Here is a 20243-nt window from a genome sequence, read left to right as displayed (position 1 = left end):
TTGAACCAGTAAACATTCCATTGCAACCCTAAATCCACTGCATTTACAACCCAGACACTTCTTTTATAACATTATGACAATCATTAAATTACATAGTATGGCACAAAAAAATGATGTTTTGAAACAGTCCTTGAGCCTCTTGAATTTAAATAGGCCTATAAAATCAAACATGTCATAAACTGAATTAAACATAAAATGATACAGTTTGATTATCATCATGTATTTTTTTTAGGTCAAAAGATATTCTTTTTTCAGGGTATGAGGGCAGCTCGGTGGCTCAGTGTTTAAGAAGCTCAAGAAGGTCCCCGGTTCGAGCCCCGGAGCTGAGTGTAGTTTGCATGTTCTCCCCGTGTCAGCGTGGGTTTCCTCCGGTTTTCCCCCCACAGTCCAAAGACATGCAGGCTAGATGAATTGGTGAGTGAATTGGCCTAAAGAAACTGGGATAGGCTCATATGAGAGCCTAGCAGGTCGTATAAGGAAATAGATCATAATAGCGTATCACAGTAAATGGACAGACAAAGAGAGAAACTGGCAATGTGGTTTTATACAATTATATTTACTGAAATTAAAGTTACTGAAAAGGTAGATAAAAATGCTTTTGAGTTTCATGTGTCTATTTCATGTTTTACATATTATAACAAAACATGACAATTCAATATAGGCCTATATGGTGCATAACTGTGCATGTACTTTAATACAAAGCTGTATATTCACCACATGTGATATTTCAACTATTTAATTTGTTTATAGGTCATTTGGTTAATTTTGTTGTTCATTTTATGAGTAATAAATGCATTGCATGGTGATTATATGCATATTCTATGGCTTATGTATGTGTGGGACCGTGAGGACAATGACAGTGGGAATGCAGGAGGTGGAGCTTCCTCTGTTGTAACAGCGCTGGACTTTGAGCTCAGGTGGAATGTGGACCATGAAGAGCGAGCTTCCAGACAGTAGGAAAGATGGCTTATATAAAACAGTTTTTTATCTCTCTTTAACATTGAAAGTTTGGTGCATATAGTGGATATTACTAAGAGTGTGTTTATACAACATTCTTCTTTTATTTTACATTAGCTAATAGCTATACAATTTAGAGCAAGTCAACCATATATAGCATTTATTATAAATTAATACATTTTATTTCACAAAGTCAACAAAAAAGGTTTAGTTAGCATGTGCAAAATTTATAAATATTCACTAAACAAAACATATATACATTTTCTTTTACTTTTAAACAAGTTCCATGCTCATTGTGTGAAACAGTTCATGACCCTGTATGACATGTTCAAAATCCCAAAAGAGTCACATCTGTGACATCTTCTTCCTCACTTTGCATATAGCATGAGTAGCTAGTAGTCCTTGGAAAAAGTCAGGAGAATCCCACTTTGCTTCTTATTTTTCCTTTAACCAGTCCAAGTGCTTGAGATACTGTGTGTGGTGAGATCATGATTCATGAATGTGAGGGTGAGTTTGAGACAGATTCTGAATATGCAGGAGGGGGTTCAAGAGGGGAGGCTTCAGGCTTCAGGCGTAACTGCAAAATAAATGTTGAATCCTCGTTATCTTTAAAAACATTTCAGGACAAGATTCACTCAGTGATATTCGACAATTATCTCCACGGTTACCTCGTGATAGGCCGGAGGGGGCTCGTGCTCGTAGAACTGCACGGTGCTGTAGCGCGGCGGCCTGTGCAGGTCATCTTCGGACAGAGAGATCGGAATGACGTACACAGACGGATGATCCACGGCTCGAGCTTGACCCTGCAGGCGCTCTATGCGCTCCTTACGGGCCCGCTGGAACATTTTACAGAAGCCAGTACAGCAGATTGTCAAAAAAGCAAAGGTTATGATAGGTGCGAAGATCCTGAAACAACAACGACAGCATGAGTGAGAGTGAGCATGTGTGCTGATGTCTTATTGGTGATGATAAAGAACATATTATAGAAAACTGAATGGACCATTTTCACATTTCCGGAATGAGGAAGTAAATTTTATAAGCTACAGGTAGCCTACTAAATATTATTATAGTTTTAAAATCTCCAAATGAGATTTAAAAAAAAATCTGCTAATGCGTTAGCAGAGGGAGAGAGAGAGAGAGAGAGAGAGAGAGAGAGAGAGAGAGAGAGATTGTTTCATCACAATCTGCAATCTGTTTTGGAGAGCATTGAGAGCAGGTATACCTACTTTATTATTATAAACTGATCACTCATATCCATGGCAATGAAGGAATTGCCAATTCAGAAGCAACTCTGTAAGGAAATAAATTACATTTGGTGATGACAGCTTTAATTAGTCTGTGATCAATAATATAGTCCATATACATGGGATATTGAAATCATTGTGGGGGTTTCGCAAACTGTTGTAACTCAGGCATTATCCTATGGCAGACTGGACAGGTATGAAAAAGAAGCAAGAGCTTAATATTTATTCAAATCGTACAGTCTTTCATCCAACATTTAAGAGGCGGGTTTTTATTGGACAATTTTAAATGAATCTTTCAAAATGCCAACAAGCAAGTTAAAAAACCATTTAGCACCATTCATTTGATATATTTATCTTAGAAATAACTTTTACTTTTGCAATTCAGATCCTGGAATTCCACAAAATATCATTTGTAATATGACAGGATGCTATATTACTTAAATGTTAAGAAAATACAGAATTTTCCAGGTCCTATTAGATCTTTAATGTCTTAAAATGAACGTGTGAATATTTAACTGTCTTTAACCACCATAATAAACTTTTGTAACCAAATGAGTCAAGACAATGATGCAAGATGTCTTGCTAACCGGAAATGTCCTAGTTCAGTATTGAGGACAGATGTAAAAGATAATCCAAAGCTCAAATCAAAATAAATCAACTGTGTGGAGGTCAGATACATCTTCTGAAGTACAATTTTTTTTATTTTTTTTTATTAAAGAACTAGCTTTAAACACAACATATTGTCAATTTCCATTCATAATTTGCCATTTACTGTAAGCCAGGGCCACCAAGGTCATCTATCTATGGAATGGCCAACTCACTGGTCACAAAAAAATTGGTCCCAGACCCTTTAACATTTAGTGAACTGTAGGCCCATAGCAACTCAGGAGGGTCCTGAGATGAGTGTGCTACACACACTCAAGAAACCCTTCTACTGACACTAAAAGCATGTTGATTTCTCCTTTTTTCACTGACTGCCAGCAGTGTTTTAGACAACTCAGTCATTTCCAGCGATCAAAAGAATCAGAGAATCTCAAAATAAAAGAAACTCTTGACAATATAAAAAAAGGTTTGAACTGTGAAAAACTTCTGCCCTCAACATTAGGATACAGAACAATATATTTATACAAGTCCAGTCACATGTCTGTGATATTCTACTAGCATAGGTGAACATCATACACACTTTATTTATGTAGTAAGTGAATTTATTTCTTAAATCAAGCGGGTTTTAAGCACCTGACTGAAAAACAAATAAAAGTCTTCTTACCTCAAAGAACGCAGGCGATTGCGGCAAAACTGTTGACTCTTGTGTGGACTGCTCTGACTCTTATCTGAGGGAGGGTTTATAGTGCTGATAGTGAAGTTTGAACACGTTTATGGTGACTGTCTGGTGTTTAAAGACACAGCGCCTATCACATGTGTTTCCTGTAGCAGGACATTGTCTTTTCATTTTAGAGCAAGTGTTCTTCATTATTTGTTTTTGTTTATTAGAAGATGCTTTTTCACTTTTTACCTCAATTTATCATTAAAGAACAGTCATTATATTGTCTCTCCTTGTTGAAAATGAAAGCTTAGATCAGCATGAATTTCCAGGTTGCACTGTAAAAACTTTATGCATAATTGAAAAAATTAAGTTATGTGAACTTGACAATTCCACATAACTTATTTTTTTTCAGTTACGCATGAAGTTTATTATCAGGTTAAGTCAACTGGTCATTTTTTACAGTAAGGTTTGTGTTGTTTTGGCACAACTGGTGAAGCAGCATGTACTTTCTGGCAAAGATTGAACAAGGAAGTCTTACTATTTAATCCAGTAAAGATGCCAGGTTGGGACCAGCATCCAAAACATTATTAGCTGTCTACAAATGCCTCCAAATTATGTGGAAATAAAGAGGAACACATTTAGATTGACAAACTTTAGACAGTTTAATATCTTTCATCAACATGAAATAAACATTGTGAAACAGACTAAAAGAGAATAAAAAATGAAAATAATAAGGCTACTGGTGCTTATGAGCCACATCATCATGAATGAACAAGGCAAGTGGATAGTTATAATTGACATAAAACAAATCAAACCTTATTCCCAGACATCAATGTTAACACTTTATTGATTCTATGGACTGTAAACGCTACTTGGTATCATGAAATAGTGACTGAATTGTGTATATTAACAGATTTCAATCACTTACTTGCTGGGGAATCAATAAAATGTTATCAATTTATCATGAGTAATAAAGGTGTACAATTAGAAGACTAAATTATACTACACAAATATATTATTTCATTATTTACTCTACACAATTTAAACAAATATGTTTACAGAATTAACAAATAACCATCCACTATCTACTTCTTTGTGAACTAGTGTACAAAAAATGTTTCTTAATATGTTGTACATTTAGATTATAACTTAAAGTCCTGAGAAATCAATTATCATTATGATCATCATTATGAAAGACCAAAGTACACTTTAAAATAGGAGAGGCTTTTCATGTCCACACAAACTCCTCTCTGCTGGAAACATCAGTCAGCATGTTAGGGATTTTCTAAAACTTCAACATAGCATAAAAGCATTTCAACAGCTCTCAACAGCCAATCGTTTCACTGTTTCGCTTGATAAAATGCAAATACAAGATGACTTATATGTCTAATAATTGTTTTACTGACATTCTGTATTCTTATGGCCAGTTAAGCGGTGGACTCCACATAGTTGCCAGGAAAATAACCCTTTACTCCATTCAGAACCCCCTCACACCAGCCATCCTCGGTCCTGCTGGTGAGGTAGATGATGTCCCCCTCCTGAAAGAGCAGGTCACCTGGGTTGCCTGTGTCGTAGCTATATAGTGCCACCACTTGGTAGGAAAAAGAGTTACAATGAAAAATCAGTCCCTGTAGGTATCTTACATTCTGAATGTCATGACCAGTGGTGGACGAAATACTCAAATCAGGTGTTGAGTAAAACTGTAATAAAATAATACTCCAGTAAAATTATTACATGTAAAAAGTACTGATTAATGAATTTATGTTTATTTGTTTTGCAATTTTATATACTCAAAATACGTGTGTGTGTGTGTGGGGGGGGGGGGGTACGAGACACACAGACAGAGCTTAAATAGTTTACAGCTCAGTCTGACATCATTATGATTTATTATGAATTGTGAAGTGGCCAACACTAGTCAATAGGAAAGGTTATGCAGACACTCAATATGTATTGATCTGCACATCAGAAAACAGGCGTCACATGTTAACATTTTTAGAAAAAAGCTATGCTAACATGCCAGTTTTCTATCATTTGAAACTGCTATGGAAGCGGGAAATGCATGGGCTTTCATTTGTGTTATTTTAACGTTCTGTTTAGTTTTCACCTAAAATCTTCCCTGTTCAGACACAGTGATACACAAATGTGGACATGTGCACATTCAAGCATTTCAAACAATGGGCTTAAACAGCTCGCCCTTTTACAGCTGTGATCATATCTGATTTTCATTTACAATAATAAATCCTAAAATTTAGAATTTAAAATGTACTTTTCGAGCCATCAGTCGCGTGCGCACTCACGCCCAGAGGATCTCCCGTTCTCGGCACATTTTGAGTCTGATTTGTGAATTCATCCAATTGTTGACTCAAGAACTGATGCAATTGGATCGATCCAATTCATTGTACAGTGTGATTTGCGAACAGATTTTACAGGCTAACTGAAAAGAATCAGTTCACGAATCGGACACCGAGGTGGGTGATGATTTCTTCAGTTCAAAATAACGAGGAATGACATGTTTCGATAAAATGTAGTGGAGTAAAAAAGTATGATATTATGCTTTGGAATGTAATAAAGTAAAAGTAAATGTATCTTAAAGTCCCCCTGAAATCAATAATTGTATCCCTTAAAAAACTCTTCTTTGATCACCAAAATGACACATTTAAAAGTTTTTTCCTTGAGAAAAAATTCTTCATGCCTTAAAACAGCTGGAATGTAACTCTACACCCTTGCCTCATTTATACGCGGTTCTATAAATATGCAAATTAGCCCCACCCCCACTCACTCGCACCAGCTCAGAGATCCACTCCTTGACGATCACAAGTTGATGTGATTGGTTACGAGGTAGTTTGTGAAACACCAACGATTTCAAACTGTGTTTTTGAGACTGTCTTTGGTTCACTGTAGTTTTAAAGAAAAAATACTCAGCAATGGTGTAGACTTATGAATTTGCACATAGTTTGTCTTAAAGCATATTAAAAACACCACATAGACATATAAACAACATTAAATACGGGATTTTCACCACAGGGGGACTTTAAAATAAAAAATACTGAGATAAATTAAATTATAAATAAATAAATTATTAAGCTACTGTCCACCACTGGTCAGTACAAAATTATCTCGGAAACCTAAAATGTCAACACAGTCATTGTAAACACCTAATTACGAAATACCAAAGTCTTGCTATTCTGATACTGATTAACAATGCAAATTCTTTAGCTCTCTAAAAAAAATTAGTTTGACTCAAATTAGTCAACATTAAGCCTACCTTTCTCCAAATAGTCGGCTGGTGCAGATATGTCGTAATCAATAGGGGGAGGTAACGGGGGCATATCCTCATAGTTGTCAAAACCATCTACTGGTGGTGATGGGGGCGGTGCTGGAATCTCAAGGTCTAAATGTGCATCGACACACAATGTTAACACATATAGACAACACTAGAGCAAATGCACCTTTGTCGTCACAAGCGAAGTGTGTGAGTTCTGCGCTACAAGCCACATCAAACAAAATTGTGAAAACAATATTTTTTTTTCAGCTTCAAACACATGGAAGACCACACAGGCAATCAATCATGATAAAAATAATAAAAATGCATTATCCCTGCGAGTGTCCATATGTTTGAATAGAACAATTATGTTTGCAATTCCATCTGTTTACAGTACAAATTACACACTTCACATATAAAGGAATAGTTCACCAAAGATAAAAACAAAAATCCATCATATGGCTTCAGATAACTTGGAATATAGTGCACCAGTGTTATTAATATCTATTTTATTATTAATACTTTGAATTATCTTTTATTTTTACATTTCAGTTTTCATTTTAAGTTTTAGTAACTTTGTGATTTTGTAATTTAAAAAAAAAAAGTATTTATATTTGAATTTTTTATTTCAGTTTTAGTGTTTTTAGTACTTCAACTTAAAATAAATGCAAGTTTTTCATGTAATATTTATATTTTATTTTAACACTATAGTGCATAAATTGCATGGATTACTTCTATCATGCCTTTTTGTCCTTTTTGGAGCTAAAAATCATACAGGCTCGGATTAACATAGTGAGTAAATGATGACAGAATGTTCATTTTTTGGCTGAACTATCCCTTTAAAGTCACCGGACTCATTTGAGTTTTCAAAAGAGAGATCTAACTTAGTTGAGGATGTAGATCGAGTGTGGATCCTGTTGCATGCCAGAATGGCGTGATACGAGGTCAAATTATATGCTGGTTTGGCTCGCTGAAGAGCAGATTGAGGGAAGTGGCAAATATTAAGGAAGAGAAGAGCATCAGACAGCAATGCGCCACACTTACCCAGGTGCTCTAGGCGAGCAGGGATCCTGCACAACGGGCTGAACGAAGCAGGCGGAGCCAGAGGAGGCGGGTATGGAGGGGGTGGGGGTATCATGACTGACAGGTGTTCATAAAGAGAAGTGCGATGAAATGTTTAACTAATATGAACAGATTAGAGATGTTTTCAAGGGCCAGATAATAAGAGTGATTAGATTTTAACTAAAAGAGTCTTTGAAATGTCGAATGTTTTTGGTATGTCGTATCAACATTTTTGGCCTCAAAAAGAGGAACTACCAATGAACTGTAATGAATCAGGTTTTAGGAATGAGCGGGGCCTTACGTGATTGAGCAGAGGGCAGAAAAAGCGAGCGTGTGTACAGCGAGCGAGCGCTGGGGCCCATGCGGACCCTCAGAGAGAGAGAGCGAGAGCTAGGAGGATGGCGTCGCACTCGTGACCGGCGAGAACGCGGAGCTGAGTGAGAAGAGAGAGACAAGTGTGAAAATAAGAGCATAGAGAAAAAAAGCTCACAGAAACAAATAACAGCAACACCAAGATTAAGAGCAAAGGCTGGCTGTAACAGAAAGCAAACATGTGATCATTCGAAGCATTTTGAAGCGAGACACAAAGCATCATACAAAACAAAATACCACGTTTGAACAAACATACGCTTTGATTTGGACATTTTTGTACCTTCAAAGTTCTCTTCATCAGGCAGAGGCGGTGGGGTTGGAAGGTCAAGGCCATCAGGGGCTGGTGGAGGTGGCATGTCACTGGGAGCTTCTGGTAGAGGAAATCCATTCTCCTCGGCCACTAGACAAAACATTTCTTTATTCAATTCTATTATACTATTTTTAAACTATTGTCATTGGATTATATTCCTCTGGCTCCACTGCAGCAGCATCCATATATGCTTACTTTTATTTAATAATATGTAGGTTAGTCTAGTAAATCACAGGTTTTTAAGTGTAAGTTCTTACACTCGCAGCTCAAGTCCTAACCAGTCTGTCTACACTGAACATGAAACAGCTGAGGAACATGACACAAACTCAACCATCAGATCATATTTAATGTTTAATGCACAGTTACACTACCCTTCAAAAGTTTGGGGTCAGTAAGATTTTTTTGAAAGAAACTAATAATTTTTTTCAGCAAGGACACATTCAATTGAGTTATTTATGTTACAAAATATTTCTATTTCAAATAAATGCTGTTCTTTTGAACTTTATTTCTATTCATCAAAGTATCCTGAAAAATTAAAATATCAAGCAGCACAACTGTTTTCAACACTGATTTGAATAATAAACGCATCTTGAGCAGCAAATCAAGATGTTAGAATGATTTCTGAAGGATTATGTGACACTGAAGACTGGAGTAATGATGCTGAAAATTCAGCTTTGCCATTACAGGAATAAATCACTTTTTTAAATATATTAAAATAGAAAACAGTTACTTGAAATTGTAATAATATTTCACAATATTACTGTTTTACTGAATTTTGTTCAAATAAATGGAGCCTTGGTGAGAATAATAATCTTCCCATTAGTTCCCATTAGCATTAGAGCTGGACCCGAATATTCGAATATTCGTTCGGTGGGTTGGTATTCGATTCGAAAATTTGACATTCGAATATTCGTTTTTTTTTTTTTTTGCACACCTGGGATCCCCCGCCAACGGTTCTCATTCGCGCTTGAATAAGGCCGGCGACACACTGGCTGTGTGGCGTGTCCATTTTTATTTAGGCTCCCATGTTAACAGGTTGGAGTTTGCACACTGCCTGCGTGAGACACGCGTCTCAGGCGCGGCTCGAGCCACGCGGAAAACGCGTGCATGCTAGAAATAGAACCGACGCCAGGAGTGCTCTGGCTAGAGCGCAGAACAGCGGAGTTTGTATGGACCAAAGTGCATGCCTGAGCTTGTGTTTTGGGTTAAGCTGCGTTGCTCTGACATTGTGGAAAATAGAATAATAGAAACAAAATGTATTAGCCTTTTTACCCGTTATTATAAACTAAATTAATCTCGTTTTAATTTAACTTAATTTCGTTTTTCTTTATTTAAATTTCGTTTTTTCTTTATTTACATTTTGTTTTTCTTTATTTAAATTTCGTTTTTTCTTTATTTAAATTTCGTTTTTCTTTATTTAAAATTCGTTTTTCTTTATTTAAATCGACCCTTTACTGTGTCAGTAATTTGTTAGTCAGAAAAATATTAGACTACCTTAAAAGTATTGCTTAATTTAACAGACCTGTGTGTGTGCGCTTTATATCACAAGTGCAGTGTCCGTTCTCGCGTGAGGCGCGCCGCTTCCCGCTCGCGCTGTTCTGTAGTTTAGTAAAAGTTTATTAATTCTGAATGTGTCGCGTCTCGCGTGTCCATCTATATTCCACCGAATGCAACACTGCACTCCCTTGTGAAGTCGATTGGATGAACGGTTCTCGAAATAATCAAAATGCAAACGGACATACAGACATAGAGATTCCTGCCTTTATTAGAGAGAAGAATATGTTCAGCCCTCTCTCTCCGAAGCTTCGAATATTCGATGTTCATTACTACCGAAGCTTCAAAGCTCAAAAAACGGTATTCGGACCAGCCCTAATTAGCATGAACTGACATTGACTAACAATGAGTAACTTATTACAGTATAAAATAACGGTTCGTTGTTAGTTCATGTCAACTCATGTCTGTTAAACAATATTAACAGATACAACTTTTGATTTTAATAATGTATCAGTAAATGTTGAAATTAACAACTAAGATTAATAAATGCTTTAGAAGTATTTTTCATTGTTAGTACATTTTAACTAATGTAGTTAACTAGTACCGTCAACAAATGGAACCTTATTTTAAACCAAAAAATCCTACCGACCTGTGGAGCGGCTGGTAAGGACAACAAATGTATTGCTCCTTGCTTTATCATGTCACATCTAGATGGCATATGGCGTAACCTCCTGAAACCTTTGAATGTCCTGCCATGTTGATTGATCTGTCAGTCAGCACAAACTAACCTGTTTCAAGAGGTGGAGCTGGTGGAGGAGGTGGTGGTATGGTTATCAGGCTGCTGGGATCAGATGTATTGACTGAAGCAGGCATGGGTGGAGGTGGGGGGATGTCGGTACAGTCAAGGGGAGGAGGTGGAGGTGGATCAGTCATCTGCCCATGATCCTTTTCACCCTCTGCCTCCATCAGTGGGGGTGGAGGGGGTGGTCCTTCATCCAGCAGCGAGCGGATGATGTCACCATCAGGGCTGGTGGGCCAGCTGGGCACTACAGGGGGCGGCACGGCTTTCCCAAAGCTCGAACTGCGGTGATGGGAGAAATCCAGTTATGAAAACTGATACAGATGTGACATTAGGATTACAATCAGGAATGATAAAACACTTTATGGGCTCTTACGCAATAGACTTGTCATTAAGTGAGGTGAGGGACGCTCCATGAGACAGAGTGGGAGCCACAGGACACTGGACAGGCTCTGGAGGACGGCTGCCTCGACTTGATGATCATGCACACACAGAAACACATACTGAGCTGTCAAATAGTTAATATTAGACATGTACTTCTGTATTTTATGCAGAAAGCCTCTAAAAAGACACGTGCATGTCTCATGTACTCGTGCTGAGAAACTAATGCTACCACAATGCAAGCCTTGTTGCTTTCAGGCAGTGCAAAGAGGGGAAGTGGGTAGAACAAAACTAAAATCACTTCCTGGAGAAAGGCCCTCTTACTGAGAAAGAAGAGGAACAGAGGTCTGAGAATGAGGGGTTAGTATGAGTATATCTGATTTCTTCCAAATTTTCTTTTTTATGAACAACAGAGACATTTTCGTGGAGAATCTAAACCAGAATAAAAGAAGATGTGATGAGTAGCATGATAGTTTGTATTAGGGTGGCTGTGGTCATGTGGGCATGCCAGGAGATCACGCAGAGAATGAATAAATGTAAACGGCATTCTCAAACAGGATGCATACTGGTGATCAAAAACTGGTAGATACTGCATAACAGAATGAAAATTCCTCGAGAAATGTTTTTAAAATTAAACAGCATCACAGCACTCATGGCACAAGATGCTAAAAAAAATAGCCTGACACTTAGTAATGGTCACAGTATCCCTTAAAGCACATTCTGTAATTCTTTTTATTAAGAATGGTTTTCATTAACTGAAATAAAGCTGAAATAAAATACAAATCTTGGATGAAAACCTTAAAAAATGAAAATGAGAAATGTTTTGCCTGGCAACTAACTGAATTAAAATAAGCTGAAGTACTAAAGTGACTAAAACTGAAATAAAATTTTTTTTAAGTTAAATAGAAATATATATTTTTTTAACTCCTAAAAATTACAAATCCACACAACACACTTGCACTTAAACTGCAATTAAAATGAAAACTGGAAATATTCAAATAAAAGCAGATTCAAAATCGAAATAAATTCTATAACAGTATTTAAATAATACTAAAATCAGACTCGCCCTGTGTGAACATGTCAAACAGATGTACCTCAGCGTGCTGCCGCTCCGTGTCATCGTAGCTGTTTTTAACTGTGGCTGGCCAGAATCCTGAAAACAACAAATCTGATGATTAGCAATTTGTAGATTGAACTTAATTATAATATCAAAACAAAAACAATCTACCTGACCACCCTGACTCCTTTCTATTAGCATTATCTGTTTCCCTTAATATTCCAATAGGGAACTGTAGGGAAACCAGTGTGAAAACATTTCATATCTCTGTAACTCTTTTTGATGATGCTAGTAGCACAGAACTCACACACTTCAGCTTTACAGGTGAAATATGAGGTAAATAAATATAATTATATTTGAAGAGTTCAGATGCAAAATTTCTTCTAGAATGATCATTTATATCAAGCTTGTATATTAAAGTTCAGTAATTTCACTTAAATGGCAATGAAAATTACCTATTAATTGACATTTAAGTGAAATTACTGAACTTAAATATACGAGCTTGATATAAATGATCATTCTAGAAGAACATTTCAGATGGCACTTAAAGGCTTTTGCATCTGAACTCATTTATTTATACTAATGTTCAAAAATTAGGGTCAGGAAGATTTTATTTTTTATAAGTCTCTTCTGGTCACTAAGGCTTAATTTATTTGATCAGTAATATTGTGAATTATTATTACAATTTCAAATCACTGTTTTCTAATTTATTCTATTTTGAAACGTATTTTATTCCAGTGATGTCAAAGCTGAATTTTCAGTGTTATTACTCATTCATAGTCACATGAACCTTCAGAAATCATAATAATATGATGATTTGCTGCTCAAGAAACACTTATTTTATTATCAATGTTGAAAACAGTTGTGCTGCTTAATATTTTTGTGGAAACCATGATACACCATAATTTAATGCACCCTTGCTGAAAAAAACAACAACGTACTGATCCCAAACTTAGTGCTTATAATAAATGTATGATTAAAACAATAACATCTCAAATGAAAAACTACTTTCTGCAAGTATAAAAATATGTGTTTGTGCTTATGAGTATATGCACAGTGTAAGACTTGGTGTGTGTGTGCTAACTTGATACACTTTCTAAATATGGATGTGCTTCACCAGTCTTCTGTGGCAAGTGGATTCCTGTGAAAGTCTGCTAAATGCTATACAGACCTAGCAGGGTATCAATGAGCTAGCTTAGCTAGTAGCACCAAGTAAAGACTGTAGCTGCTTTTCCCACGCTGCTTAGTGGCTGGTAGCCAAATGTGTGTTTGTTTTTGAGGGAAAGAGGAGTGTAAAGGAGGTAGGAAAAGAGAGTAATCTGAATGTGCCTTTGCTCTGAGTTTGTGTGCACTGTTAATTGGTCAGACTAACTGCTTTATAACAGGATGTGGTCAAGTGTGTGACACAAAGAGATACTCTATTTTTTTACCATTTTGATTTTTATTTCGAACTGTTATGAAGGGAAGAAGTGAAAAGTTCCATGCTGAAACAGCTAAATGTTTTATCTTAAAGATTCTTGACACCATTAATCATTGTAACACTTGGTAAATGTAATCCTGGCTTATGTTGTTCCATGTGTCACACTATTTATACTATACCCTAGGTTAGAAAATAATACTGAATAGACAAGTGTTTCACACTGAACAATTGTAAACCCTGGGTTAACATTGTTATTTGCACAGCACGCAACATGTATTTTTCGTTCCACTTAATATATTTCCTTTTACATTACATCATTGTTTCCCCTCAAACACTGAAACTGTTCAAGGCACATGGATATTTAAGCACTAAGGCAGATTCTGGTTGGTTGTCTTGATAATTAACTTACTGTAACACACTGTATACCTCTGACACCACAATATGCGGGGTTAAACATGCTCTGTACCCACTTCATGAGATTGTGTGTGTGCTCACCTTCACGCCATGGCCAACAGAGTCCAGGCTGGAGAAAGAGATGGGTGTGCGGGAGTACTTGAGCTTGGCTTCTTTATTTTTTGCAGGGGGGACAATCTTATGACTGCGCGAAACCCTCTTGGCAACTGTGAAAGCGCCAATCTCTCTGCGGGCCACCTTCTCCCTGTGCATGTCCACTGTCTGTATACAAGCAGAGAGATTGGGAAAAGTGACACCTGGAATTCTCCTCTAAAACAACGCTTTGGTAGAAATCTTCACAATCGATATGCTAGAATATCACTCATTAAACCGCACCCTGGAAATCTTGATTCTGATTGGTTATCGCTGCATTCTGCAGTCAGATTTTGTTGTTGCTGTTGCTGATACACTTAATGATTCATATTAAACATGAAAAACATTTTTTAAAACACTATGTGACCCATTTATTTTTTATTCATTTATTAACTAATATTAAATTATATATTTTGGTAACACTTTATTTTACAGTGTCCTTTTTACATAATGTTACATGTAGTTGCTATAATAATAGCAGTAATTATTACAAACCCTAATCCTACCTTAACCCTTTGGTAAGTACATGTTGTTAATTAATATTACTCAGTACCTAAATATATAAATACACTGTAACAATGACACCTTAAAATAAAGTGTGACCAATTTTCTTTACTAATTTTATTAATCATGAATTAGTTCACAAAGCAATTAGCTATTAATGTTACATCTGCCCATTCTACGAGCATTATTATCTAAACCACTAAAACCCTTAAAAATAGTTTTTTCATTGAAATAAAGATTATAATAAAAATTAAATATAGATATTAGAGTAATTAGAGTAAATTAGTAATGTTGCCTTGGTAGCTAACTGAAATAACATAAGTTGAACTGAAGTGCTAAAATTACTAAAATATAAAATAAAATGACAAAAGATCATAACATAATTACTGGAAATTATAAAAGCTTATTCAAAATAGTAATAAATATTAAAATAGTACACAAACAATACTAAAATAACACTGTCAACAGGACTATATTAAAAATATAACCGTAAGCATAATCTAATGGTATTTACATCCACCACAGCCTAAATCTTATTGCTGTTTAGGCTGTTCCAACGCACTCAGTCCCCTCAGTAAAAGTTTAGTCTGTGATGTAGGAGGAACTGGAAGTCTCGCTAAGACATTAGATTCTTCCTGAAATATGCCAATCTGGCTTTCCTCTGTGGGCACTCAGATAGGGTGAGAAGGATCAGTATTACTCCAGGCCTGCTTGTTACAGCTCTTCTTGGGCACAGGGCAGACAATAGAGAACATCAATCAGCGTTCAAACTTTGCTTCTGAGCGAGAGAACAGTGGCCCTTTCATTCCAAGTCTGGGATCTGGCTCACCCCCTCTCAGCCCTGCCTCAGGTGACCTGGTTAGGCAGGCTGGGCACGGAGAGCACTGGAATGCTGCTGTGCCGCAGTGAGAGGAGCCAAGGGAACCGAGGGGCAAGGGGGGCCCTGGTGGCATGGAGTATTATCACCCGGGTGACAGGGGGCCCCAAACAGTGACTACCTACACTGAGCTTTGGGACATTTCTACAACAGCACTCAGCAGTTTACAGTAGGAAATCCTCCTTCACCAAGAGACCAAGAGCGGTTTTGCAGTCAAGCATGTTATTAACATGTTTGCCAAGCAGTAATAACAGAGAAACCCTTTTTGAAACCTTTCACAGATTCATGTTCAGTTCAAATGTATGACAAAACTCAAGGCTATAACAATCATAATCGTTTAAAAGTCTTATCAGCAGGATTGTGTATCACTGAATTTTATTGAGAGTACTTTTTGAATTCAAATCAATTACTGAATTTAAATTGAGATTGAAAACATGATGAAAAATTGCAATTTGAAACTGAATGTAAGTAATGTAAATGTAAAGAAATGAATATAAATGCTGTAAATATAGTTTTTAATAAAACATATAATTTTCTATATAAATTACCCATAAATGTTATCATAACTACAACATATACGTTTTTTCCAGGAACAAACAAAAACATTTATTTAACTTTTCTATTTTTATTTTTCATTTTATGGACTATGATGGAATAGATTAAAATAACAATATGTATGAATGACAATAAGTATTCTGTGGATGCGATAAACATTTTGTGGTGATGTATGAGTGGATGTACAGAGGTAATTGTTTTGACATATTGATGTTTAGAGAAATATTGGGAAACAAATAGGTATTGATGTTTTGCAAAATCATTATCATAGTTTAGAGACCAAACCTTGTACCCATATATAATTACTAAGGGAAGTAAGGAACTTCCTTTTTTTTTTTAAGAAATGAAAATCGACATTGTGGAGCCGACAAAGCTCATAGAGTAAGCATGATAGGACTTAACTGCTTTACACTGATAATAATGACTGTATCGTGATCATATGATCAAAATAACAAACATGTTCTGAAGTATCTCAAAATATTTGACAGTATATTCCAGTCTCCCTAAAAGAAAGAGAGGAAGGGGCCGATACCTGTCCGATCTGGTTGACGGAGGACTCTATCTTGCGGAGCTGCAGGGTCTGTGCATCCAGAAGCTTGAGCACATTGGTGGCCAGAGAGCTGATCTGATAGGCCACACTAGCCAAAGACTGAGCAGTGAAGGCCTTGGTCTCCTCCAGAGCTTTGCTGGTGTCATTTCCAGACTGCAGAGGTAGAAACATCCGTTAAACAGACATGACACGATTCAAACAGGTTCATTTTACTTCGTTTTAATGTATTTTATTACTAGCTGTCATTGTGTTGCATGCAATACATGATCTCATTTTACATCCTGTCGCAAAAAAACTAAAAAAACGGAACAAATTGTTTTGTATACAAGTGCGTTTGTAGCCAAATGCAGTTAGGCTAGCCTACTTTCATTTTCTGTTCTTCTTTCCACTGACTTCTATTGTGTTTATAATGTGCCAATTATATTAATTATGCTTTAAGGATTAACCTACAACTCACACAAACCTTTTTGCATTTTTAGATTTTTAGACATTAGTTTACTAAGCAATTTCCGTCTCTGAGACCGCTGACAGGTGATCACAAGTTTTACTCTTTGTGGGGAGTCAGATTTGATCTCTACTGCAAGGAAGAATAAAGACTTGCTTCATCTTCTCTCTTGTATGTGTTCCTTCCTGCCTGAATTACAAGAGCATGCACATTTATATTGAGCAACCTTTTAAATACGAGTATACGCAGGTAAAAGTAAAAGTTCCACTGTTTTAATCTGCTTCAATCTGTTATCAGTTGTAGGCTACAAAGTGGGAAAGTCGGTATAGCCTACTGAGGGGCTCAAAACACAGTAAAATAAAAACTATATAATTTGATCAGGTAGAGGAATTATGAAAGGGCGCAAGATATTGTCACGCGTTTTTAAAGTTGAATTTCTTTTATTTGAACGCCACGTTTTAGAGACGCGAGCGAGACGCGAGCCCAACGCTCTCTGTAAGCGCGTTACACAGAAAAACAATGGAAAACCCTTACATTTATAATGACTTCACTTAAGTATGCTATTACAATGTTTAATTACATTAATTCAATTAAGGTAAGTTGTTGTTTTGTAAATGACACGTCTCGTCATTTTTAACAGTCTCAGACTGAATATGTATGTCTGTTACGTTAAGCTGCTCGAGCGCGTGTCAGCATCTTACCTGCAGGTAGTTGCTCTCGCAATACTTCGCTACTTCGTGTAAATTGTTGTAGTTGTCTAAAAGTGCTTTCCGAGCAGAGGGGGCATCCTCAAGTATTTTTGTAACTTCTTCGCCGTAGTTTTGATCCTTCATTGCGCGGTGGAATGATAGACCGTTGAAGAACAACTCCGGAAACCTCCGTGCGACAGCAGACTACTTGATATCTGTCAGTCAGACCCCATCCGCCACTGCCTTCCTCTGTCATCAGTTCTCCTTTGATGCTGCAAGCACATATCTGCTCATGGGGTGTGCAAGCATGTGGAAACGAGGAGCTTTGGATGCCATTTTATATTTAAACCCCATTTACATTTAAAACAGCAAGCAATAATTTAGCAGCTAAAGTGACCAGTTCAAGAAACATAATAGAATACTACACATACGAATACTGCTGTTTTATTACTGCTGCTTTCATGGTGAAAACACGCCCTCTAGCGATTGTATCGATTGTTACCATGTGTCTATGAAAGTGAACTATGAGAAGAATAGACAGCATTGAAAATCTAAACCCCGGTTTCACAGACAAGGCTTAAAGGGTCATGAAACCCAAAATCAGTTTGGTCAAATTTGGTCATAGCCCCACGGTTTATTTAAACCAGAAAATAAAAGAAACCTTTACATAATGATAATAAAAAAACTTATATTGTAAAATGAATTACTTGCATTTATAGGGCACAAATCATTAGAACATTTGTGACAGTGACATTAACCATGTATAGCACTTTTTAATCATGTAAAACAGTAGAAAAGTAATGTGAATTACTAATAATAAATATTCTTTTTCCTATGCTGATCTTTAAAATATTTATTGTGTAGAAATTGTGAGCAAATATTTATATATATATATATATATATATATATTTTTTTTTTTTTTTTTTTTACTGGAAAAGTCATGTGAATTCATTTGTTTAATAACATTTCTTTCTACATTTCTGTATCATGAGAATAAAATAATAGGTCATTTCAACATTTACACAATAAAAGTACATATTGATTTAGTTATCCTCCATCTCAGTATGTTAAAGAACAAAAGCATTTGAAAAAAATCATCCAGAAAATTCATTAAGCAGCATATTTATTTAATTTCACATTGCACTTCACAGTAAGCATACATCAGTATAACTGCTGCAAATTCAAGTTCTGTTAATATCTGCAAAAATATCTTCCTTGCTTATCTGCCAAATAAATCTGACTAAGACAGTGAAGAGAAACATAGCTGTAATGCCAGTGTAGCAAGCAAGTATAAGTTGTAGTGCATAGACAGACTCCGGGTCAGAGATTTGACGCAAACGTCCCAAGCGGAGATACACCCCCAGTCTGATCTGTGCAGCCAGCTCTCCTTGGAGCCAGCAGAAATAGGAGCCTTTATCTTTCAGCCGCACGGGCCTGAAGTGTAGGTGGTGACCGGTGTCAATGAAGATGCGAGAAGTCTTATTCAAACCCTCCATATACTGAGAGCGGTAAAGAGGTGCTGAGCCTTTATCCCAGGCCACAGCGTCCTGGGGTTTGGCGCCAGGACAGGTCAAGACCAGATCAGAGCCTGTGGGGTGGTTGTGGTAGTGGATGGTGACACCCGAAGAAGCTTGATCATCATCCTGGAGGAACTTCAGCAGAGCTCGTCTCTCTGGAGATGATGTAGGTTTCGGAGGACAGGTGGTGTGACAGTTCCTCACCTCAAGCTCGGCTCCGTAGCTACTGCCTGAAAGTCCAAACTGTTGGGGAACGGCTGAGGAACCACAGGAAGCCGCTGCGTCCGATTCATGCTGATAACGTACATGGAGGTAAATGCTTTTGACATAACACAATCCCACACGCGTCTGCTCCCCCCGGATGTCACAGCGGTCACATTTAGACCATGACCAGTAGCTGGTGAACACTTGAAACATTTCCGTTTTCATTCTGACGGGCTTTGCTTCTTGTGCTTGAGTTCTCTGTTTGACATTCAAGGGAAATAAAACTTGATGGACCTCCTGGACATCAACATCGTAGCCGTAGAAGAATTCGCCAGAGGCCGTGCCACAGATATAGTGCCCTGAGTCAGCTTTCTGGACCCTGAAGACCAGAAGGCTAAACAAACGGATGGAAAAGCGACTGTGCAGATCTGACCCTCTGCCAACTTTGGATGATTCCACCACCGTAGTGCCTTCAAAGTCTGTGAGGACCTTGGTGTTCATGGAGCCTATTCGTTTTTGATAGTACCATACCACTGAATGAGCCTCCTCTGGTTTGCAGTGACAAGGAAGTTCAATGGTCATATCGGCTATGAAGGCCGCAGTGTCAAAGACAAGAAATGCAGGACAGGCCCTGCTGGCAAAAATGTCCTTCTTATCCTCAGGAGCCTCATAGGCTGAAAGTAACAATGGGCAAATGACCCAAAAACAAATGGCCAACACTTCTTTTAACATAT

At 37.1% G+C, this 20243-nt stretch overlaps 3 protein-coding genes across 5 annotated transcripts; all 3 read right to left on the bottom strand.

Moving 5' to 3' along the window:
* Nucleotides 1-1037: 1037 nt before the first annotated feature.
* Nucleotides 1038-3547, bottom strand: LOC307166991 (uncharacterized protein). Its single transcript, XM_079885842.1, has 4 exons — nt 3469-3547; nt 2184-2248; nt 1626-1863; nt 1038-1534 (listed from the first exon to the last, which is right to left on the bottom strand). Exons 2-4 carry the CDS (start codon nt 2213-2215, stop codon nt 1451-1453), a joined length of 354 nt encoding a protein of 117 aa, XP_079741968.1. The 5' UTR covers nt 2216-2248; nt 3469-3547; the 3' UTR covers nt 1038-1450.
* Nucleotides 3548-4105: 558 nt separating this feature from the next.
* abi3a (ABI family, member 3a) lies at nt 4106-18298 on the bottom strand. 3 transcript variants are annotated; one of them, XM_079885825.1, is made up of 11 exons: nt 17801-18260; nt 16637-16807; nt 14118-14297; nt 12240-12298; nt 11141-11236; nt 10754-11046; nt 8442-8561; nt 8091-8222; nt 7772-7867; nt 6731-6856; nt 4106-5056 (listed from the first exon to the last, which is right to left on the bottom strand). In XM_079885825.1, exons 1-11 carry the CDS (start codon nt 17930-17932, stop codon nt 4893-4895), a joined length of 1569 nt encoding a protein of 522 aa, XP_079741951.1. In that variant the 5' UTR covers nt 17933-18260; the 3' UTR covers nt 4106-4892. The 3 variants fall into 3 exon arrangements, with proteins under 3 accessions (XP_079741951.1, XP_079741952.1, XP_079741953.1); XM_079885826.1 differs by having other exon boundaries at nt 8442-8531; XM_079885827.1 differs by lacking the exons at nt 7772-7867; nt 8091-8222 and having other exon boundaries at nt 17801-18298.
* Nucleotides 18299-18965: 667 nt separating this feature from the next.
* On the bottom strand, nt 18966-20241 carry LOC307167462 (Ig-like V-type domain-containing protein FAM187A; the record flags this gene model as incomplete). The annotated part of the gene is made up of 1 exon (XM_079886586.1): nt 18966-20241. The coding sequence occupies one exon, from the start codon at nt 20239-20241 to the stop codon at nt 18970-18972; it is 1272 nt and encodes a 423-aa protein (XP_079742712.1). The 3' UTR covers nt 18966-18969.
* Between the last annotated feature and the right edge of the window lie 2 nt (nt 20242-20243).

The sequence above is a fragment of the Squalius cephalus genome (assembly GCF_949319135.1).
Source record: "Squalius cephalus genome assembly, chromosome: 1".
Taxonomy (NCBI): Eukaryota; Metazoa; Chordata; class Actinopteri; order Cypriniformes; family Leuciscidae; genus Squalius; species Squalius cephalus.
This window is presented reverse-complemented; position numbering and strand designations above follow the sequence as displayed.